The 24,985-nt window shown below is 43.8% G+C and overlaps 1 protein-coding gene across 1 annotated transcript; it reads right to left on the bottom strand.

The window, feature by feature from the left end:
• Window positions 1-453: 453 nt before the first annotated feature.
• LOC122618164 (adenylate cyclase type 6) lies at window positions 454-24,985 on the bottom strand. Its single transcript, XM_043794333.1, has 27 exons — window positions 24,797-24,985; window positions 24,022-24,321; window positions 22,335-22,446; window positions 20,323-20,477; window positions 19,473-19,963; window positions 17,494-17,888; window positions 17,304-17,424; window positions 16,687-16,867; window positions 15,806-15,955; window positions 14,925-15,046; window positions 13,367-13,459; window positions 12,303-12,449; window positions 11,907-12,065; window positions 9,885-10,029; window positions 9,728-9,822; window positions 9,502-9,661; window positions 8,985-9,082; window positions 8,674-8,764; window positions 8,478-8,591; window positions 7,152-7,301; window positions 6,675-6,835; window positions 6,094-6,227; window positions 5,016-5,125; window positions 3,760-3,929; window positions 3,459-3,640; window positions 3,043-3,167; window positions 454-2,133 (listed from the first exon to the last, which is right to left on the bottom strand). Exons 1-27 carry the CDS (start codon window positions 24,983-24,985, stop codon window positions 895-897), a joined length of 5,589 nt encoding a protein of 1,862 aa, XP_043650268.1. The 3' UTR covers window positions 454-894.

Here is a 24,985-nt window from a genome sequence, read left to right as displayed (position 1 = left end):
AGTGATAACTAATTATTCGATTGACAATGAACATTAAATTCGATTTCTTTTGGAATTTACACCCTACTGCAAACACACATAGGAACCTTACACACCTACACTCCTTTGCAAGGACTCTGCTCCCAACTTACAACCTATCGAATGCCTAGCAGTTCTAACAATGCTCTTTGGTACCCAGTTGAAGTGCAACACTTTGCTTTCGTACATTAGTTCTGTGTGTGATATGGAATTCACGTTTGTTGGTGCCCTGAAACGCTAACTGAGGAACATGTAAAGCTACAATAAATGCGAGATCGTACAGGGGATGGGGGAAGCTGTAAGTACAGTCGAACTTCTCTAGCGAGGACCACAGAACTGATATGGTTGATTTACTCTTCAAAAAGATCTTTGGACTTGCTTATGTTACATATAGTTAAAGTTGGAATAGAACTTTACCATACATATGTGCTGATATTACATTTAGGAATGAACATTTAGTAAGTATTTTTGTGTACTTCACTATTATCTTCTTCGATTCTTGAAGAAATGTTTATATATTTGTATCTATATGGTAAATTTTTAAGTAAATAGGCATTTAAATGATTTTTGTTTTATGTGACATTTAATTCAATTAAATCAAATAATCAATAGACAGCAGTTATTCGGTTTTCCTATTATCTTTCTGATATCTTTGTAGTTTTTATAGCATGGCAAAGCATCCTGCTAAAGAAGTTCGACTCCACTGAGTACTGGCAAACCAAATGCATCTAATGACTACACCCTTGTCCCAACCATTAACCTTACCTTGCCCATTACCTTATCTTATAGTCCATTACCTTACCGATAGTCCTACCTCTTTTACATACCTCCTACCTTTTTGTACATATTTACACGGCTGCATTGCATGCGCACTCCTTACGTGCTGACATCCTGCAGGAGTCCGGTGCGCGGACTACTCGCTCCGCCGCCCCCTGTGCCCAGTGCGGAAACCGATCCGTTCGTGCTGCTGATGAGCACCATGCTCCGGCTGTTGGGCAGGACAAACACCTCGGTGGTCAGCTGGCCGATGGGGCTCATCGACTGCGAGGTCTTGATGGGACTGCGGTTGGGTTCCAGCGAGGCTGTGCGGGGCTGCCAGTCCTGGGACGAGTTCTCCGTGGAGGACTGGCCGGGCACCGAGCCACCGCTCTCCAGAGTTCCGGGTGCCGTCTGCGTGGAGCTCTGGCTCTCGTTGGACAGCAGTCGCATGGTGGTCGAGGTGGTGAAACTGGCCGCAATGGTGGTCACCGAGCGGCGCTTCTTCTGCTGCGAGGAGGAGTTCGACGATCCCGAGGAGGATGTGAAGGGAGTGGCTGTGGTGGTCACCGTCTCCGTCACGTTGAAACTCACAATTGTGTCGCGTTTCCTCAAAGTGGTGGTGGTGGAACTGCTGGTTTCACCCCGGAGGTTCTGCTGCTGCTTGTTGCTCAGATCGGAGAGACTGATGTTGTTCTTCAGCAGGATCTCCAGGTTCTCAATGGAGTCCTTCAACCCAATCTTCTCATCCCGAGCTATCTCATCCTTTAGATCCGCCACCAGTGTCCTCGGCGGGGCAGTGGGTGTGGCCAAGGACTTACTTGCGCCTCCACACTCCGAACAGCTGTCGGTTGCGGTGGGATTCGCATTCGATAGTGGATTACCGCCCCGCAGGATGGCGGGCAGAGCACCAATGGTGACCACACTGGAGCTGTTCGAAATGCTGGGCGTTATGCCCGTGGAGCTACTCACCGTGGTGCCGAAGGAGGAGGATATGTTATGCTGCCGGCAGAGCGACTTCCTCCGCTGCGCCGTCAAGTTCTGCATATTGGAGTTCAGGTCAATGTCGGGCGAGGGCAGCAAGTCGTCCTCCTGTTCCGTGGAACCCTGCTCCTTGACCGGTTCCTGCTGCTTCTCTGTTGCTGTTCCAGTGGCCATCTTCTCCGGCTCCTTGGCCAAGGTCAAGGTCTTCGGTGGCTCCACCTCGGTCTTGGCCAACTCCAACTCCTTGGCTTCTATGGGCCGCCTGCCCTTCAGGAAGTAGGTGATCATCGAACCCTTGCCCTTCACGTCCACGCTGCCGCGACAGGTGAGCTCGAAGCCACGCCCCTCGAGAATCTGCTGCATCTCCTGTGTCACCTGACCAGGTGGGAAAAGAAAGGGGCGGAAAGAGAGAACGAGCGATAACATAAATTCCGTCTGACAAGTTCAATGGCTCAGCTGTTATTTATTCACCCGCTCACTCCTGGCTACGTAATTCATGATAACACCCGGGACTCCACTGCTTTCCAGCTCCAACTCCCACTCCTGCTGCATGGTCCCTCCAACTCCCAGCCCAATCCCCTCGAGCGTCGCCCGCTTAATAATTTACTTTCCTTGCAAATTTGGTCCCCTTTTCTTCGTTTTATTGACAGCTTCGTCGCACGGCAGATAAAATCAAGTGCGCATTTTTATTTGGAGCTGTACGCACCCACATTAATACATTAGGGTGGACCATAATCACTAAATAACTGTGCGAAGTAAATACTACTATAAATACTCCTTTTTTCATATTATTTATATACAGATTATATTTATTTCAATAAATTTTAACAATTTAAAGTAATGTCTGAAGTTATTTTGTATATTTTAAATTAAAAAATTAAAGGTCCTAACTTTAAAAAAAAATGTTCTATAAAATCTATTAAGCAACAAAATAATAAAATAACAATTCAAATAGCTAGCAATTCCTTTGCTTCAAAATTTGAAATCTAAATTCCCTTATTCCAAAGTATCTTCATTCTTATTTGTCTACCTACACATGTATATCTGTGCCCTTTTCGCATCTGTCCGAGTCGGAAAAGTTCACGGCGACACTAAAACTTTTGCACTGAAGTGGTCAGCCCAGGTGGCCATTGATTGGGTGGGCGTGGCACCGCCCTTAAGCCCTGCCCAACAAGTTTCGCAACAAGCATTTCGCAACAAGCGAGAACTTTGGACGGCAAAAGTGAAGCAGCATTATATCCAGCTGAGTGCCCGCGATTAGGCGATGATTCCATTAAGACTCACCTGGATGTGATCCACCAAGCCGGTGGAGTCCATTCGCGAGGCCACGTTGACGGCGTTGCCCCAAATGTCATATTGGGGCTTGCAGGCTCCAATAACGCCGGCCACCACAGGTCCAATATTTATGCCTGCAAACACACAAGTGGCAAGGGGAAGAAACACTCAGAGAAATAGTATTGAATGTGGCAAAAGATATCATACAAATTAGCTAAAGTATTATGGATTCAAATAGTTCGTTTTTTAGGAACTAAAAACATATTTAATCTTCATGCATGGTATGGTACATATGTATGTATAAACCAAATAAATATTAATTTGAAAGTTAGCTCTATAAGAACTAAAAGCAGCTCATAAATTGATCTGATGATGTCTTAAAGCTGCATCTTATATTTGGATCTTTGAAGGCCAAAAGCTCTCACCTATTCGCATGCGAAAGTTGTTGAAGGAGTGCATGTTGACCTCCTCGATCTTGTCGAACAGCTGGAGGGCGTAGTCGGCCATGGCGGTCACGTGGCTGAAGTTCACCCGGTCGCAGGTGTTCGCCGTGAGTCCGGATGCCGCCATGTAAGTGGCGCCCGTGCTCTTGATTTTCTCGATGCAGCTGCCGGAGGAGAAGGGGTGGATGAGAAGAAGGTGGCCGGAAATGGACCAGCACGCAAAGTGGTTAAAGCCGTTTAGGCCAGAATAAGGAAGGGGAAGCGCTGGCGGATGGGGACTCACCGGAAGCGCTCCTCGCTGAGCAGCTCGTCGAAGTCGGCGATAATCTCGTTGAGCAGCCGCAGACACTCCACGCCCTCGTTGTTGCCCTCCAGTTCCACGTAGAACTCGGAGAAGTTGGGTATGCTGGCGAACAGAATGCACACCGAGTCGCACTGCTCGTGGTAGAGGTCCTGCAACAAAGTCAATCGAAAACTCAATTACAATCTGGCTGGATGTGGCACCTGTTTATGGCTGTGCACTAAGCTGCAAGTGTTTGAAAAAATCAATGAAAACTGTACTTAGATTTATTTCAAACTCCCAAGAGATTTTAGGTCTTTTCAATTAAAAACTAAGTGGAAAAAGCCTAATAATAAACTTCATTTATTTAAATGTTTCTCTTACTGGTTAACTATAAACAAGCCATCTTTAAGAAGTATGAAAAAGTGCCAAAAATCGCTTTTTCAGAGAATATCTTTTCGTTTCACATTTTCTCACAGTGCACGTGCTTGCCAGGCTCAAGTTGAGCTCATTGGCTTTTGTCCCGCTGCCAAAGTGGGTGCTCGTTGGCCATCAAATGCGGCTGCTAAGCTTGTTGAATTTGCATTTAATGCGGGCGGCTGCCACGCCTCCTCGCCAGTTCGCCCCCACCCCCGACTTTCCACCTTGCGGCAAGTGCAGTGAGATGTTTTCTGGCCACATACACGTGGTCACATCACAATTTGCTTCCCAAAATCTAGGACCTTTCGCCACCACCCAACTCCAGCTCCCAGCGCCCAGCTCCTGCTGCATGTGAACATTTGGAGCAGATTTCACAGCCACAAAGTTTTTTAATATGCTGAACAGTTTGCCGGCATTGCAGCGTGCCTCATGAATATATGGCCACTGCACACATACATATATACTCGTATATGGCTAAAATCGGTACATACAGTTGTGCCCAGCAAAGCGACTATTCAGATTGATCTAAAATACTCTTCAAATGAGCATTTAAAAATGGTGAAATAACTTTTGACCATTTAGGTTTTATATAAAATGAGCTCAATGTCCTAAATCCAAACTTGAAACAATCTATAAAGTCTCGAAAATATTGTAATGTATATAAAGTATTTAAAATTGGCAAACTTTCTGCTGGCAACAAATAGTTTCTAAATCTTTAAGAACACAATTTATGTTGTGTCCATCATAACCAGCCAATTTCGAGATAATACTTAGTGCCATTTGGGTTGTCATGACTGTTATTAAGGGTATTTGCTGCATATTTGTATTTGTATACTTACGTCAAGGTGCTTTTCGCGGCTCAGAAAATGCTCGGCAACGTGAACGGGCAGAATGTTTTCGAGCAGTTTACGGTTATAAGCCTGCAGGTGCTCCATATCCTCCTTTTCCTCTGTGAAATAAACGAGAAAGGAGGAAAAACAGCGGCGGAAACCCAGAAAAAGAGGGCAAAAAAACATAAGCGTGAAATTGAAATATCAGTTTATCAGTTTACCGAAGCGGAAAGTAAAAGCGCCAGAACAGAAAGCACGGAACTCAAAACACATTTCCATTGCCCGAAAAAAGGGAAAAGCCGGGGAAAATGTTTTTCAATGCTCGTCTGTGTGGGTGTGTGGGTGGAAGTGCAATTGTGCACTAATACTAATGAAGTGGCTTATGCGCTGAAAGTTTTCCCAATCCCTCAGTCGCATTTCCTCAAAGGAATCATTTCAAATCACTGTCAGTGTGTCAAAGCGGGAAAACCGACGTCAGAATGAAGGAAAATGGATACCAACTTTTCAACTCCCGAATTCTAATCAGCAACAGCATTTAATGGGCTTCTATTTGCCTTAAGAGAAATTAGTAAAATTCCTTTGTTAATTTCGAGACTGGTTGTACTATGCGTATACTTAATATTCAATTAGAAAGTTTAAGCATTAATAAGGCTTCTGCATTACAAAATGGTTAGGCTTTCACATTGGGGAATGCATTTAAAGATTGTTTTTAGATGTTGTGTTTGAGAAGAGAAAACAAATATGTTTGCTTCTATGCTATACTAAAAGATATCAATATTATAATGAAAATTAAATCTTGAATAGTTATAAATACATAGTTCTAAACTGTAATTTATAAAGTTTACTCTTTAACAGTGTACCTTTATTTTATTAATGAACCATTTAAACCAACCATAATTGAGTTTGTGATAGAAAGCTAAAATCGAATTCAGAAACCATTTACTTGAACGTTCTCTTTGACAGCTCCAACTTTTAAACTGCATTTTCCAGTTGGGAGCATAGACCTGCCCGTAAAAGCATTATAATCCTTTGCTGCTTAACTTTCTCTGCGCACTTTCCACTCCGGGAATAATTAAACTTGTCTCACCCGTGGCTTGCAGCTTCCAGATGAAGTCCAGACGGTAAGTGGCCTCCGTCTGGTGGCTGTGGAAAATCAGGGCCAGCATAAATGCAAAGAGGAAGATGGAATCAATTATGAAGCGCAGCAGGGCCTCCTCGTTCCTGCAAATCCGATGGTGCCGATGGTGCAGATGGATCCGACGGCGCGGCGAGAAAGAAAGAAAGGTGCAATTGTCCCGAGTGGCGACAATGAGCAAGTTATTCCGGTCCATTAAAGGGTAATACGGCGGCAAGGACAGGGAGAACAAGAGGCAGGGGGTTACTGCGGCACTTGATAAATGAATCCAGCTGGATTCGGATTCAGAGTTGGTGCTAAATACAATTTTAATGCAGTTTGCGGCTGCCGTAAATGCAATTCAGCTGGTGCCCTCGTCTCAGCAAAGTTCCGCAGCCCCTGTCACCCCCTGACACTCCCTTCAACCCGCTGAACCCAACTGAAATTGCATTACGCCATAATTCGTTTTCATTCAGAGATAGCGCAGCTGCCTCGCTGAATGCGGAATGTTGGCTGTTGGATGTTGGATGTTGGCTGTTGGATGTTCTACTTACGCCAGCTCTTGGCTCATTTCCCTGCTGCGCGAGTACAAGTAGGAGGAGCAGGCCATGTAGCTGCCGGAGGCCAGGAGGAGCAGCAGCAGCTTGAGCAGGATCCGCAGGACCTGGTAGGTGGCACAGCTCATCATCGAGAGCAGCGTGAGCAGCAGGAAGGTCTGTGGGCGACGAGCAAGCGAATCAAGCAATTATATATTCACGACCCACCCACACAGCAAATAAACGCAGCGCGGAACAATTGCTGTTTACTTCTGCCACGAGTGGCACCCATGTGCCACATATGTACGAGTACATGTGTGCTCCACAAATGTTGACGTCAAAACTCGAACTTAGGGATAAATTTACTTTCTCTCGAGGCGTATGGAACTGGATTCTTTATGCTTAATGACGGACTTTAACGTTTAAAGCAGAAAGCTACCTTCTTTGGGAAATATACATATATTCCCATAACCCCAGCTCAGGGCAGTCACTCACATTGTAGGCCAAATAGAAATCGCAATCGGGCTCCTCGGCGGCAGACATCCGTGTGTGGATCTCCGTGTCGTTCAGACTGATGCTCCCGTTCATATCCAGCCAGAAGCGTCTCCTTTGGAGCAACTCCATTTGGCGGCCCGATTCCTGAAACTGGGGAGAGCACGGCTAATTAGCTGTCCGGTCATGAATTTCGCATTAGGCAGGTTTAACGATCTGCGGGCAGATTTTAACGAGCATCCAACAGGTCCTGGCCCCGTAGTCCCGGGCCAGCGGGATTGACCATTAGGCTGGCCCAAAATGAATACGAGTGCCCCTCTTAAAGTGCCATTAAACGCGGCCCGAAACAAACAGCGAAGTGACAACGAAATGTCAAGGAACTTCTGGCCCGAGACTCACTGCAGACAAAAGCCATGGGGCAGGTAACAAGTTGCCCATAAGGCCACCCCCCACTTCATCATATGGGCACAGGATCCTGGCATCCTGGGGCCAGGACTCGTTCGTTGCCCCTCGCTGCCTTGACGAACTTTAATGGAAAAACTTTTGTTTTGACGCGCCCCAAACGAAACAGCGACGCAGAACGCAACAAGCGCGGCCCCGATTTTGTTTGGACTACAAAACGTAGATTATTTGTATTCCTTTTAAGAGGTCGCCCCCTGTAAAACAGCCCCCAAATTTGACTGGAATTTCTAGTCGAAAACTTTCCTCTAAGCTCGCACAAATGCACAGCAAATGATTGGAAAAGCAAAAACTTAACCTGCCCCGAAAACAAAGTGAAAGTGGCATCCAGGCAGTTAATATTCATTTTTTATTCCTCGCAACGCAAATCACCTTCGAAACTTGCCTATCAAAGCACTCTACTTGTATGTTTGTTGCGCATACGCAGTGTGTGTCGCATTAAAGTCAAAGAAATATCAAGTGCGCGGCAGTGGAACTAACTTTTCTGACATTATTGAAAGGCAAACATTTATTTGACAGCCATTTCTGCATTTGAGATTTAAAAATGTTGACTTATATCAATAGTTTTGAATAAAATACATGTTTTTATTTATTTATGTACAACGTAAGCAAAATCATTTGTTTGGTAATAAAATAGAAAATATGGAATAATAGTATTCGATAAACTCAAAAATTCACGATGAATAATAAGTGCAATTAAATGACCAGTCAAATTTTTGTAGGGCCACAAAGAGCAGTTCTGAATTCAATTAAAAAGCCCGACGTTACAACATTCCGACGCGGCTTTTTTAAACATTACTCAAATATTTACAGCATATTATGGGGCCAGGCAATTAATGCAGATAGCAATTATAATTTATGCATACTCACCATGGCCAGCAGGGTGGTGAGGACAATCAGGGCGACACTCGCAAGGGCGAACAACTGCGATACCCTGCGATTGCTATGAATGCGCAATGAGAAGCGTTTGATGTCCGATGGCAGCTAAAAGTTTCGCATTCCGCCGAATAAAAAATGCAGAACGTCAACATCTACCCATCTACCCGCACTTTTTGTGTGTACTCACCTGAAGGTTGATTTTGTGACATGCCACCAGAAATACCAGGAACCCGAGCAGCAGCAGAGCGCCAGTGGACGAGGCCAGAGTCAGCAGGGAGCTGCAATGGAGGAGTAGTTGCCAATTTAAATGGCCACCAACTTTTTCGGCAACACGTATACGCAGTGGTGGATGCAAAACAGCTCAGGGCCCAGCGGGCATACGAGCGGCTCGCCTCGCTTGGACGCCTCGAAAACATCATCTGAACTGGTGGTTTCCAGCTCATCCGCTCCCTCTCCCTCTCTCTGTCCCTGTCCTAAACCAAATCCCCATCAACTCACCTCTGGAACACCACCAGCCGCATTATGCTGGTGCCGAGCAAAACCAACAGACTGCAGTAGAAGTAAACACACAACATGCGATCTGGTTCGCTGGCGTACTGAAAAACAGAGTGGTAAAAGCTCGGCTTAGATGTGCATTATGCAGCTATATTTGTTTACTGTGTAGGGGAACAATAGCAGGGCAAAAATAGGTATTTGGTCCTTGTTTCTCATTGCAGCAACAACTAACATATATGTAACATAACAGGGTAGGCAAATAAATTTGTATATTTGTGTTGAGCATTTTGGGGGGCTTTAAAAGAAATTAAGGGTCTATTTTATTTCAGAATTTAAGAAATCTATGTATTAACCTTAAATAAATAAAATTTATAAAATTCTCTAATCCCTAAATAAAGGAATATTACTTTATTACAACGAAATGAATGTAGGTATCACTTCTAGCTGGCAAGAAAGTTATGATTTTCGATGGAAAGTATCTATTAAGTATTGAGTAGTACTGAACTAATTGTAAATGTACCTTCCTCTCCAGGACGTTGTCCTTGAAGCAGAGCAGCAAGGACTGGCAGTGCTCGGCCCTCAGATGATCGATGCTCCGGGCATCGATGGCCCGCATCAGATACTCATTCACCTCATCCTCGGGGTCCTTGGCACTCTCCGAACTGTCGCCGAATCCAAATCTGCAATTAAATAATATATCAATAGATTACTTTACCCAGAGGAATCAAGTAATTAATAAAACATACTTTGAAGTGTGCTTTTGGGCCGTGCCATGCCCCATCATACGAAGTTCTTTGGAAATGTTGCCATTGACCTGCAATCGATTTCTGGACTTTTTGTGCTGAAAATAGGAATGCATTGTGTATTGAAGGTATGTAATAATTACGGAGGACTCCGACTTACTGGCCTATATATGTCTCCTGGCACAATTAGGTACGTTTCTATCTGATGATCCTTGAGATACGAATTGCGCTCGTTTCCGTTGCCGACCTCCACTTCATAATCGCCATCCAGACACTTCAGGGTCTCCTTGGTTATGTGCACGCGCCTGGGATAGTCGGAAAAAAAGAAACAAGAGGACACATTGTAATGATTATCTTTATCAGCTTAGGGGTTCCTTTATCTTTTGTTTTTCCCCCTTGCGGTTGGTCAGTTAACCGCAGGAAGCGAAAACATTGCAAGGCACATGTACCATTTTCCACGCCCACATTCCGGCCAACACTTTGGCCCTTGCGAGTTGTTTATCCAAGTTTACGAAATAGATTCTTAATGCTCTTCTGGGCTGCAGAGAAAGGAGAATCCGGCAACAGATGCCCCTGGCTTCCTGAGATCCTTGGCTGCCATGAAACTACTGCCTGTTGTTGATTCTATTGATAATTACACGACGCTTTGTTATGGATTGCTGTAGTCCACATTCCCCGGGGCATTCCACTTCCTCCTGTTGCTGCTGCTAACGAACTTTTACATGCCACGCTGGCTCAACTCTCAACTCTCGGCTAAAATTGCAGCTTATCGGGCAGCCCACTGAGACGATGGCTGAGGCGATGGCTGCCACTTTGGCCAACACCCACTGCAGCTATTTGCTTTAAATTTCACCCGGGACAGGGCTAACAAACGAGCTGCCGTCGCCCGGCTGACCCAAATAAACTCAACAGTTACTTAAACTTCCACCCAAAGTCGCAGCGTGAATATTCACAAAAAGTCAACCCAGAAGGAAAGTGTGCAAGGAAAGCGCTCGAAACGGTGGGAGTACTGGGAGTACTAGGCCAGTACTTCGACCCTTTGCTATCTGTTACTTTGGGGCCTTTCAACAGGCTTAGGAACCAGTTAAAATGGGTGCAAAGTACCCACAATTGTGGCCAGGGTTACTTCTTATGCACACCTTTCATTTTCTGAATATTGTAAGAATTTACCAAAATATTAAACAAATAAGAATGACACATAAGAATAGATTCTTAATATTTCAACAAATCCTTCAGATACAAACAATTATTTATATTGTCATTCCTTTTACTGAGATACATTTAATATAAATTTAACAGTGTTTTTGTCTCTAAACCTGCCGTTTAATATTTTTTAAAATAATCTTTCTTGAAGCAGAACATGCTGATATACCTTGGGCAACACGAACTTTTGAGGCCGGGGTATCCGAGCAGAAACAAATTGCTCAAGTGTTGAAGTGAGTGCAGCTGAATCAACAGCAACAAAATATTGTTGTGGGGCACTTATCAGTGGGGCGGTGGGAGGAGTGGGTGGCGTGGGTGTGGCCCCCACTCGGTGGGCCATAATCGATTGGGCGGGCTATCTGAGAGAGGGGATGGGTGCTGCAAGGGGGCAAGCACTCGTAAGTTACCAATAACTTGACGCCTTCAGTTAACCACAAGTCGCATGCAAAATACTGTGTGTGTAGGGCAATTACAACGATTAAGACCACAATGGAGAGGCGCACCCTCGAGCGGATGGTCGAAGGACTCGAAAGGACGAAGGACAACCGCAGAGAGGCGACACTTCTGGACTTTCGAGTGTCTTTATGGGCGGTGCTTCACACAATACAACTTCTGGTCGGTCACAACAAGTTGGCTTTAATTGTGCCACACTGCTGTTATTGGCCAGAGTTTTCGGGAATGTAGGATACTCCCTCTTTCACTTTCACTAGCCATTATTCACAGCTGTCGCCGGAAGTTGCTCCAACTGGCCGAAACGGACGAAACGGGATTTTCAATGGATTGAATTGGATTTGCCGGCAGAATGAAATTGAATTTACCGTGGGAATGGCAGCAAAATGAATTGAATCGAAGGGCATTTCCCATGCCTCGACCACAAAACGCCCAAGACAATGGACACTTTTGAAGTGCCAACATCAGAGGATGACAGCCAAAGACGCCGGATCGATTAATCTCAGCTAGAAGATTAAATAGCACTCACCCGGGAATCCCGCCACTCTCCATGTGGTTGGCCAGCGTGACGTCATTGGACCAAACGTCGAACTGCCACTTGACCAGGCCCAAAACGCCGCAGTGCACCCGGCCCGTATGGATGCCCACTCGCATGTTCACATTCACGGCCATCACCTCGCGGACCAGGCTGCAAAAAAGGAGGGAACAGAACGCCAAAATGCTTTGTTTTATTGGGTATATAAGCGCAGATTTTACATAGGCATTGAAAGCAACAAATTATACTTATGGCAGCATGGTAAAGTGACAGTGTCCAACAGAGGAGTGTGAGGAGGGAAACTCCTTTCTCGATGTCCCCCATGCAGCCACAACAAAGCCGCAAAGCAGCATTGCCTTTGTGCTTCTGTTTGCTGACAAGGATACTCACGCGATGGCGTCAATCATATCGAGTCCCATTTCCACGGCACAATGGGCGTGATCCGGACGGGGTTCCGGGAGCCCGGAGACGCAGTAGTAGCAATCGCCCAGCAGCTTAATGCGCAGACAATGATGCTCCGCAGCCAATCGATCAAAGCTGCAATGGAAGTGCAGAAGTGAAAACGCAGAAGTTGGAAAATGGACAGGAAAAGCGCCACACGAGCTGTAACTCTATACACCATAAGCAACGGCCATCATCTCATCTCAGTTCATCCTGACACAAAAGAAATGAAAAGTAAAGGGTCCAAACGAGTATCTTATCCACTTAATAGCACAGCTTTTGTTTCGAGGTATCAACAACTTTAAATTAATTAAACGCTGAATAATTTGATCAAATTTCCCCCACAGGGACCCACAATTTACTTTCGCAACCACAGTCATCAAAAATTCTCCTGAAAACTAATATTCTTAAGAGGTCGACGAGCATAACCGAATATACAAGTATACAACCCCCCTTCCGAAATTCTTAAATTTTATCTGTTCCTCACCCATAAAAGCAGCTTGTTACTAGTGCCCAAGCTCGGTTACAAAGAGGTCAGCAGGTTTATTTGTTTGCCCCAAGGTCAGTTTCCCTCGTTCACTTGGAGCAATTAATACAGCCGCAGGCCCTGTCTGGGTTTCGATTTCATGAATAAGAAAAGGACTCAGACAGATGGACGTGCACTAAGAAAAAGTTAGAATTTGGTGGGCTTTCTTTAGGTTCATTCGTGGTAAAACCCTTTTAGATTCATGCCACCCGTTTGCTAGTTTCTTTTTCCTGTGTCAGTACTATGGTATATTAAATCAAAAGTGAAAGCAGTCAGCCAGTAGTGTAGTGTAATGTAACTACTATTTTAATATAATTTTAATTAAAGTTCTTAGGGCCCACGAGTTTCCCCTTTTTTGGCAAGTGCACGAATTGTTTGCCATTAATTATGACCACAAATTCTGGCCGTCCCAGTGGTCCATTCAGCAGGCACATGCAACATCGCATCCACTACGCACCCGAATCCGAGTCCGAATCCGAATACTCACCGGGCAAAGAGCTCGTTCAGCAGACGCACCAGTTCCTCGGCGGTGCACTGATCCGAGAGGCTGGTGAAACCGCAGATGTCCGCAAAAAGGATGCTGAAAGGGAAAAAGGGAATTCAGATTTGCTGGGACTCAGTTCTAGGTAATAGCTATACCAAGAAAAGCAAAAGGCCACACGGTTAGTTTTTGATTTTAGAAGCATAGCAGAGCAGATTTTTAGCCACAACCAGAGGTTTTTTTTGGTTGTGGGACTTACTTTTCTTCCCATATTTAAAACGAAGTCCAAAAATAAAGTTTAAAGGTATCTGGTAGTATGCAGTTTAACAATATTGCATTTCAAAGCAGACTGGTCTTTCCCACTTGAAACATATTGCTTCATATTTTTACGTATTTTTAAATCAAGTCATTTTAAAACCGCCCCATTGGAAACAATTTTTCTTTGAGCAGAACCCGAAATTTATTAATTTTACCTTAAATATCTATTTCATACCAACTTTATTTTCAGCCCTTTTTGTTTTTAGTCAATATTTTCTTTAATAATGCTGGTAAGATTTCCATAGGAATCTCAACTCCTTTGAGGAGATTTGCATATATTTTCCCCCTGTCTATTTTATCTCGGTTAACTTCCGCCTTCAGGAACATTCTTTCCCCTTTACTTAAGACTGAATTATGTGTCGGTTATTTATTCCCCGAAATCTAACAATGTTAAATCCCTTTCACGCTACTCTTGGCCTATGCAACATGGCCATGTGTTGACAGAGCCACGTTAGCACAGCCACTTGTTCTGTTTCTTTATTTTGCTGATTTTACGACTCGTAACTGAGAAGGGCTTAGTCGGCTCAGCGCGTAATTTAATACAAAATGGGCTGGGAAAAGTTTGGGAGGGTAAACAAGAGGAAAAGTAACAATGGCAGCCCGAGACGAAAGTTGGACGAGTAATGCTCTTTATTTTGCAGGGAATAACTTATTGTTAAAGTTCTTTTTGTAGGTATTGCCAACCGAACGTGGTTTTAGTTACTCAAAAGTTGGTATAAAATATTCGAAAACCCAGGGATTTCTGACCAATGTAAATATGATTTTACGCACATCGACAAAATAACAGTACTAAAATTATGAACTATGCACTTTCAGTCACTTTCCGTGAAAAAAGTGACAACCTGAATACGTTCTAGGTATCTTTTCTTATTTCCCCAGCAGTTTTTCGCATTTTCCCCCTAACAACTTGGAGTAGAAATCCCAGCAACCCATTCTAAAGGGAAGCGGAGAAAAAGCGACAGACAAAGGACATTTCTGACTCAAACAGGTGCGCCTCAAAGTATGCTTTATTATGCTCGCTTGACTGCTGAATGCGTGTGTCGTTTGTGTGCGTGTGTGCGTGTGTGCCTTGCATCTGTGTGCGTGGCGCTGTGCACTTGGCTTTAGCTCCTTTTTGGCTTTGCATACAAATTCATTGCTCGCGTTACACGCTCAGACATTCAGAGACTCTCAGCCAAACAATTTATTGACTTTGCATGCAAATATATTCGCCCACGCCACACACTTCCCCTCCACGTCCACTCACCTGACGTTCTCGTGCCGCTGGATGTATATCTTATGGAACTGGGTGTCACGTGGCTGGCCCGCAATGTCGTCCTTCATCTCCATGGCCACATGACGCGGCAGCACCGACAGCAACAAGCGTTCCTGCAACAAATGGATATGCTACAATACCTCATATATCACACACTTTCGAAATCCCAATTCAAGTGAACTCCTGTTCGCGATCGGCATGCATAAATCAACTTGCGTGCAACTCATACTCTTTGAAAATGGTGTGCATTTAAACTATTTCATTAATAGTTAACAAGAAAGGATATTTGGAGGATTCATAAAAATGTTCAGTTAAGAGCAGAGCTCTTAAATGTTTCGAAGCTTTTCATTGCTCCTCCGTTCTTGTTTTTAGTCCTGGAAGGCGCCATCAAAAGGCATCTCCGCTCTGGGGCACCTCTCTACATGGAGCACCAATTCGTTGTTATGCTCAAGATAAAAGACCACCGAAATGTGAAGGAGCAGTGGGTTATTGCGAAGAGCATGGGATGGGATGGATCAGTGCCCCGCTGCTACCCAGTCAGCATTCCGTTTGATGCAAACAATTCGTGCGAAATTGGCCCAGAGTTCATTACTTCACCTTTCGGCTTGGTCTTTCATGTTCCACACCCACATACCAATAAAACACCTGCAGATTTCTCTTTGTCGACAGCTCCTGGGCTTCCCCAGTTAGCCAACTCAACATGAATGGCGTGAATTAAGCTTAAAGTACCAGATGATAAATACAAATAATGCTTCTGGAAAATACCTAAAATTAACTAGCTTTAAAGACTAAATGCAATAGGGAAACATGGTCTACGAGTATAATAACTTGCAATAACCTGAAGAGATTTCCTCCTTCTGAGTGTCACTCACCTGCTGCTGATTCTCGCGCTGAGTCCTCAGCCTGGCCTCGATGCACTGCCGCGTCTCGATGAACGCCTTTCGCTGGGCCTTCTCCTTGGGCCAGTGGGTGTAGACGCCGGTGAGGTTGGCCAGGAGGAGGGCCACCAAAGTGCAGAGGAGCTGCGGGCGGAGATTGGGGCATTAATGACATTACGAGCCATAAATACGGGGAAAACAACACTTAGGCGGCTGGTGGTGGTGGTGGAGCAGCCTCCTCCACATTCTCGATTTCATTCAATTTGGCGGCAATTTAATTTCATTCCGTTCATGTTTACTCCCAGGCCCTTGGACACGTGCCACTCTTAGCTGCTGTTTTCCTCCCTGATTTTCCCCTGATTTTCCCCTGATTTCCCTCTGCAAAAACTGCCAATTAAAGCTAGATGTCCTTCCCACTCGCCCCTTTATTGCGCAGTATTTCAATTTTATTATTCGCTGAATCAATTTGCATTTGCGGCTCAGTGAAAGTGCCAAACCTGTTGATAGATGGCTACATGCTCCATTTGATACATAAACAATGGAATCGCATTAAGTTGTGTGACACGCCAGAGCAATGTTTTCTTTCAAACTAGAAGCGTAGTAAAATATTCATTAACTATTGCGTTAAATAAAAATACATATAACTTCTTACAAATATATTACATTATTAAAGTGAACACCCAAGTCTTTTTACATTCGAAATAAATGTTATAATCCTACATCCCAATCCACAGCCAATTTCTGAAATCCCACACATTGTGTAATTAAGCTAGCAATTAAATGTGATATCATTCGAGCACCCAGCAATTCAGCAACTCGAAGACCACATGTGTCCTCCCACTCCCACTCCCACTCGCACTCGCTTTCGCACTCACCTCCCCCCAGTGGATGAAGTGGACCGCCTCGTCCTGCACCGCGGTGAGCCTCAGGCAGGTGTACAGATGGACGACGCTCAGGAGGATTCCTCCGATCAGAGCCTCCCGGAGGCGGAGGGGCAGCATCGTGTAGGTCATGTAGATGAGCACGATGCAGCAGGCGCTGCCGTTGAAGGATTTGCTGCCGGAGGAAATCGGACACGAGAAGAGCGATTAGGACTCTGGAGCACAGGTGCGGTTGTTTGCTCAGCATGATTCCCAGTTCTCGCAATTAGCGAGCCGTGAATGATTAATTTTGCCGAGCCAGCAACAGCTGCCGTGCACTGAGAAAAATTAATGGGTCTCTACTTCTACAATGGCTGCTAAACTATTCAGGGAACTTAAAACAAATGCTAAGTAATGGGAAAAGTAAAAACACATAAAAGAATTGAAATAAGATACTAACTAAATTTAATCAGCACTTTAAGGTACATAAATTGAATACAAATCAACATTGATTCCCAAGCAAACATATAATAGTTTGATGGATTAATATTGATTGCTTTCATAGAATAATGTGCTCAACTAACCAACGATTTTAGTAGTGGGCTTGTTAGCCATGGAACTCATATACCAACCTGGGTTGCATGGCGTAGCTGACGGCCACCTCGATGGCCAGGAAGGTGCCCAGGATGACGTAGGACACGAGCACCAGGAAGATCTCGTTCATGGCCGGCTTGGAGAGGATGCACAGCAGAACTGTAGGCAAACACAAAGGGATTAGCGGCCGAAGTCAGAAGTCACGCGGTGCGTGAGGAGCCAACTCACAGGCGTAGACAATCCCGCAGATTAGCATGACAATGAGGAAGACCAGCACGGACTCGTCCACCTGCATCAGGATCAGGGAGACGAGGTGGCCGTAGCCCAGGGGTGGGTCTGAATTATCGGGTGCAGCTCCGGCGTTTGACGAGGTGTTTAACACTTCATCACGTTCCGCTTGTGAAATTTGATTGTAGTCGCGGACACGCGGCGTATACGTAATGTGTTTACTGCCCTTACTGCCAGCACTCCGCCCCTCATCAACGTCATCATCATCATCATCGGGAGCAACTGTGTACACATCGGCATCATTGGGGGCAGTGTCAACAATCAGCTGGGGCAGGATCCCTCCACCCTTGACCAGCCCAATGTCCTGCAGGCTCCGCTTCTCCCGCATCCTGTATCTGCAATAAAGTCCGAAATTTCATTTCACTCGCATGAAGCACTTGATGAAACCGTCTGCTTTGTGTTTGGCCAACTATCCGTCTTGCCAAATGCGGCATTTATGGCCAGCATAAATATTTGTGGCAAAATAAATCTAAATGTAAATGGAAGGCAGGCAAAATGAATTTGAGCAGTCAGTTAGCACACAAGCTATTGATTTGCGAATTGTCTTGTGTGTTCTTGCAAGAGTTATTTCTTTATCCGCTGATATCTTATGGCTGCCACAATACTGTATGGATATGATTTTGATGACAAATATTTGTGGCAAAACAAATGGCAATAGGTGCTCAAGGATATCAAATGGAAATTTGTGTGATTCTCGGACAACTTGTAGAGCACAGAAAATCGTTTTTTCTTTCTTGTAGCATTAATCTTATCCATTTTTCGTTTCAGTTTCAAGAATAGTATAACTTTATTTTAAAGACGTAAATTTTAGACAAACTTTTAGTTTTATAATGTTGTTAAAGTCTATAGATAAGGTTTATTTTTATTGAGAATTGAACTTACTGTTCCTGTCTTATCTTAATTTGTATTGCTTATTTAAAACATTTATCTATGCAGGGTACCTCACAAAACTTCAAATTGCGAAATTGCTCTTTTTTACAGAAATACTTTTGGCTTTTTAATTGCCTGCTGAACAATTAAAATGATTGCCCATCAGAGTGTTTTTATATTCAACTTCAACAATAACCTTGGGATTTCAAGTAAGGCATTGTCATGAATTCGTAATGATTTCCCTCAACTATTTTGATTTTATAATAGTTCATGCATTTCTATTGTCTGATGTTGTCTAGATTTTTCTGAAATTATATTCCAATATGTCTTTAAATTCAACTTTAGCTTAATTTTTCCCACTCGATTAAAGCCTCGTCATGGATTCCCTTCGATGAATTGTGGCTTCTCCCTCGGCTAAAATTACTTTTCGAGGAGCTTAACTTGGTTCGGTCCTCCAGCTCGCTTTAAATTCAATTTGAGCCTACTTTGGACACACTTTTATGGGCTCAGCTCTTTTCGGACAGCCCCAAGTTGTTTCATTGATTTCCAGGAGACCACCCGGAGTAAAACCTCAAATGCGAGCTGTGCAAAAATGGAATCGCCTTTCGGGAAAAGCACCTTGTCGACCCGGTGACCTGTCAAAACTTGCCCCTTCTTCGCTTTCATCTATATTACAGTCTCGAATTTCAGCTGTGATGGTGATAAGATTGGTGATTTGTAGCTACAGCAAGGATGCTGTCTATAAATTACTAGACGAGCATTAAAATTAGTGCAAAATTTAAAAGAAAAATGTTCTAAAAATACACATAGTTGTAGATATAAATAATAATTTATAAATATATAATATACTTAATATATATTGTATTAGTTTTAATGTACTTGTTGTTGATTGCTGTTCATGGAAAGTCAATAAATTAAAGAAATTTATATTGTATGATCTCATAGGTAGGAATCTAATTCAAAACAAAATCAAGCCTTTGAGATTATATATCTATTTTTTGGAGAATACTAGCTACTTTGTACATTCAGTAGTTGGCATATCTGCTCACCTGGTGCGGTGCTGTTGGTGGGACTTGTGTTTGTATCGGTGTTTGTGGAGGCGTCGATAATGTTTGCGCTTCTGGCGGCGCCACACCAGCCCCCCTCCGCCCAGCTGCCCATTATGGTCCGCTTCAAAATCGTCGAGGTTGCGGTTATGGGCGGATTTCAGTTCCCCGCCTCCCGCCGCGCCGCCCGCCCAGCTGCCATTGGAACCGGGAGCCAGGAGCGGCATGGAGCTGAGCCGGGCCATTTGATCCGATGATGCCAGCAGTGGTGGAGGCTTCACTGTGGCGGTCGTCAAGTTGGCCACGGTCGCATTTGCGTCCAGTCCGATTTCGCTGATTTCCAGCAGCAGCGCGGTGCTGCGCCGCAGCTGCAGCGTGGTGAAGACCAATTGCGTGCAGGACAGGGCCAGGATGAGGGCCAAGAGCAGGGCCAAAATGTGCGTCGTGTTGCTCTGGTTCATACGCAGAAAATACCGCTGATACAGCATTTCCACCTGATTGCAAAAGGGAAATGAACACACTTAGAGAATGGGCTTTCAGAAAGTGCCAATTATTTATCTTAAAAGTGTGTGTCTATAAGTTCATTTCTTGTAACATAAAAGAATTACATAATTAAGAGATATGCAACATAGGGAATACTCAATGCAAAATATATAATTTAGATTTGGAGTCTTAGGGATAAATCGCCAATTTTTGGAAATGAATTGCTGCTCCTGCTGTTACTAGAAAAAAGTTGAGCCCGCTAAGTAGCAAAGTGAACAAAAAAGTTTGCCCAAGAACGACGGCGGTTGAGGAGACTTTGAACTTGTTTGCAAAAGGATTTCACGGAAAGCTGGAAGCGTAAGTAGCTTACCTGGAGATTCTTGAACTGGTGGGTGGAGCAGAGGCGCAGGATGATGCGGTTCAAACGGAACCAGAACGAAAGGCTGGGGCTCACAGGACCATTGGCAGTTCCGCCTCCTCCGCCGCTCGGCATCGGATTGTTGGCCTCCAAGTTGCTGGCATCGCCTGAAAGCAGAGTACATGTGTTCTGTTGAGGTCAGGATATCCTGCCAAGGCCTATAAGGCAAGGCCCCACTCACAGAAGCCAAATTAATTAGTGCCTAGCCAAAAAGTTAACCAAAGTTGAGGCTTAACTGAAATGTAGCTGCAATTAGCCCGGCAAAATGACTGCAAATTGCAAGCTGAATTTGCAAGTCCAATCACAACTGTTGCATTTTCACATTTGAGTTACCTTGCAAATGGGAAAACGCATTGCAAGAGATTAAAATTATGTAAATTGCAGTTATAAATCTGACACAGCATGAAATTGGATAGTTTTGTATTCGCCAGAGAGTTTTGATTCTGAATAGTCCGTCTGAATGGGGCAGCAAATGCCACATTGTTGTTCAGTGAACTGGTTTTATGCGTGGAAACTTGTTAAACGCTCGATGAAAAAGGTATGTAAATAAAAAGCTAATAAAATAAATGCCTTTTAGACATTTAAACTGACAGCCTAATTGAAAAGCAATCTAATAAACTTCAACACTAAAAATGTTTCTTTTATTAGCATATTAAAAAGACTCTTTGTAAATAAAACGAACACAAATAAAATACTAATTAAAATCATGAATAAATCAGCTTTCTAAGCCTGACCACTTAAATCATTTGGTTTTTATTCGGATAATTAACTGCGATTTGCTGACTACATATTAACATTCAAAATAGTGCGAAATAATTTACATATTGTTTTTATCCTTGTTCATCCTTTTTTAAAGATTTCCTTTAAATATTTCTTGAGATATATGCATTAAAGCTAACATTGATGATAGGAAATAAGATTAGGATTAGGAATAAATATATCTTATAGGTTCGGAAACGCTTCCTTCTGCCTGTTACATACTATTCAAAGGTATGCACCTTTTTACCCTACGATTGACGGGTATAAGTATGTATGTTATATATTTTATATTTATTTTTTTGGGTGACAAAACGCAACGACGAAGACAGAAGGACCCACAGCCACACCCAATCGCCCCACAAACCTAATCCTCGGGCTATTGTGACAATTCAAGTACAATTTATTCGCTTAACATGTTATACACATTTTCGATTTGCCAGCTATTGTGTGAGTGGCACATCAGCGTCGGTGCTCCTGACATTTTCCCTCCTGAGAATGGAAGCCTTGATTTCGAATGCAGCACACAATGCCATAAAATATTTTGTTGTAAACTGGAGAACATCAGCCAAATCGACATATTAAAATCATTCAACTGTCCCGTCTCCTGACCACAATGCAAAAAAATAATAACAAAAACGTAACCACAACAAGGCGGGAAAGGCATGAATGGGATCTACGAGTATGTTTTTATATGCATCAATAAATAAATGCCAAACGTGACTATGTAAATTTCCATAGATTTGTACGCAGCCAGCCACATACAGATTTCTATGGAAGCCAAGAAAACCAAAGGCTGGCTTGGTTTCTTTCGCAGGAAATACAAACTAAAATAAATCTGGGCGGTGGGCGGATGGAGGCTAGTGATATAGATGCCTCGCATCCAAGGCAACCTTGAAGGGGGAAAAGGCGATATGTGAGTGAAATGCCAATGACGAGGAAACGTGAGACGAGAAACGAGAGTGAAAAGAGAGACGAGACTGCGAAATAGCCTCGTCAAATTCAATATGACAATGACAATCAACTTGTGACATTTTGAGCGCTGTGGCCAGGGGAAAAAATTTGCGGCGCTTTTCCCCCCAAGAAAAATGGGACATGTGTGCATGCTGGTATTTCTATTGACCCTCAGTGGCTCCTGTTACGAGAGGTAAACGCCTTCCTATTACCCAAGATTTCCCAATCGCAGCCATTCGAGCCATTCATCTTACCTGGCTGCAACAGCTGCGTCTCGTCACGTTGGTAGATCATGGGGCTGTGGCAGGTGGAGCTGGAGTTGGTGGAGTCCATGGATTCGTCGATGTTGCAGCGCGTGATTCCAGCCTAAGCACAGAACGAGAGTAATGAAATTATTATAGCTGACAGGTATGGAATCTCATTTAGGCATTTCAATGGAATGTAAATAAAATGCAAATTCTTGTATAAATTAAACAAAAATGCAGTAAGTGCGTTTTAATTGCAAATATTTGTGATAGAAAGGAACTTAACAAATAATAGTACACATGGAAAAAGCTATTCCAATTGTTTATTCCCACTAGTATGTAGTACTATTTTTAGGAATGGTGTTTATAAATTACAAAAAAACTTATAAAAGCAGGCATTGTTGCTTCAATTTAAATATAAGTGCTTAATAATAATAAACACTCAGTAGGTGTGCTCGCATTCTTTTCTCTGCATTAAAAATTCATTTGGCCTCTGAAAGTATGCTATGATTTTTTGTGCGGTCCGCAAACAATTGAACTAAACGTTTTGCCCACTCATGCACACTCTCACCCACACACACACACACGCACACACACCAGCACAGCCGAACGCACACTGCGGCAAGTGTGTTTGGATCCCCGCGGCGTTTTTAAGCAAATTGCCGCCCATTTGAATGCCAGAAATGCTTTTTTGTAGCTCCCCTCTCTTTTTTTTTGCCTTTTCAATTTGCTAAACTTTGTCAATTGACTCTTGACAGCGAAGGCAAATAAAAATACACACACACACACACACGAGCAGACGTGTGCAGCTGTTAAGTGGCCCCCTGTGCATGTCAGCTTAGCCATGCAAGTGCGTGGCTGTGTGGGTGGCTGCCTGCAAGTGTGTGGGTGAGTTCCCAGACGTGGCTTGTTAGTTGGCCTTACAACAGGTTTGTGTGGAGCAACGAATCTAAAACTATAAAGTAGTAAGAGTTATAAAAAAGATACATTGACTTCGCTTTTATTGGAAAATAAACATTGTAAACATAAACATAAACATAAACATAAAGAGTAAAATAAACTTACTACTCATTGCACAAAAACTAAGTTCTTATAAAATAACAATTGAATGCCCAACAAAATAGCTAAGGATGAAGAATATGCATTATATTCAAAAGTAACAAAGAGAAGGGGGTTAAAGCTTCCAACCAACACCAAATATAAAATTGAGCAAGTAAATTTGACTTTATACATTTTGTTTGACTATAAAACCAACATTAATTCTATTATAAAGACACTTAAACCCCAGGGAAGCTGAAATTAATGAAACACAAAATGGAATTAAAGCAAACGTGTGATGGAAAAAATTAAACAGTTTTCAATTAGCCGCAGGACATCTCCCCCGAGCCAAGTTTCGGCATCGATGGCGATGAAACAATACATTTAGTTAAAGCAAAATGTTGTGACACAGATTGTTTGACTTTAAATGAATTTCCCAGGGCGACTGGTGCGTCCCTTCTCAATGCCCATTAGCAAACTGAGCCCTCGATGAAATTGTATTCAAATTCAGCTCGGACCAGCTTATTTGCGGCCCAATCGAATTAAATATTTATGTCCCACAACAGGTGGAAGGAAGATGGAAGGAAGCTGGCCTGCCAGCGACATTGTGTCCATTAGGCGGGCAAATTAATTGATTCCAGAACCCCCTCGAACTCACCGCAATCAAACTGCTGCTAACCACGGCCTTGCCTCCCTTGGCACTCGTATTGAAATGTTCGATCACCTCCCAGTTGGACTTCTTGGGCGTCGACGGCTGCGTCTGGGTCTGCGGCGAGCCCGCTCCGGAGGAGGCTCCTCCGCCGCCGCCCCTTCCCTCCTGGCCCGGCACATGCAGCTCCATGGACGCCTGGTGGCTGCCACTTCCTCCTACTCCACCGCCGCCTCCTCCTCCTCCTCCCGCACTCCCCGCCTGACGCAACGAGGCCGAGCGGCTGAAGAACTTTCTGTGTTTGCTCTCCTGCGAGGAAATATGTAAAATGGTCAGTACACCGATGAAGGGAGAATGTAGTGTCGAGAGTGGCCTTGCAAAGTAACAGCTTATAGCAGGAAAATATTTAAACCTCAATGTTCAGTCAGCAAATATTAACGTTTAAACGATTTACCAATGAAGGAAGGCAATAAAAAGAGGTCTTAAAGAAATAATATTTATAAAATTTGGTTGAAGCAACAGACAGTGTAAAGCATTCCCTTTGCCATTTATACTTGAAATCATATAACAAGTTTGATAATCAAAACTCAGATACAGGGAATACAGGGAAACGAAACCTGACTTGTAAAATGACAACCTTTTACATTATAATTCAATCAGATGAATTTACAATCTTAAGTAGATTATACCAATTCCCTAAGTGCACTGACAAAGGGGTTCCCTTTTCCCCAGAGAACTATTACGCAATGATTTTGTGAGGGAGTGCTGGGGTCAATTAGCTCACCTCCTTGCTGCTGGCCAGGCTCGAAGTGCCAGATCCTCCAGGACCTCCGGCTGCCCCTCCATGCCGCATGCCCCGGAGGGAGAGGCGCTTGGACCACTCCCGCTTCTGGCTCTCCGACGACAGCGAGCGAAAGATGTGGGTGGCACCACCACCCACTCCTCCAGATCCCGCTCCTGGCGCTCCGCTCAT

The sequence above is a fragment of the Drosophila teissieri genome, chromosome 3L (genome assembly GCF_016746235.2).
Source record: "Drosophila teissieri strain GT53w chromosome 3L, Prin_Dtei_1.1, whole genome shotgun sequence".
In the NCBI taxonomy this organism is placed as follows: domain Eukaryota; kingdom Metazoa; phylum Arthropoda; class Insecta; order Diptera; family Drosophilidae; genus Drosophila; species Drosophila teissieri.
The sequence above is the reverse complement of the archived record's forward strand: the minus strand, read 5'-3'. Positions and strand labels throughout refer to the sequence as shown.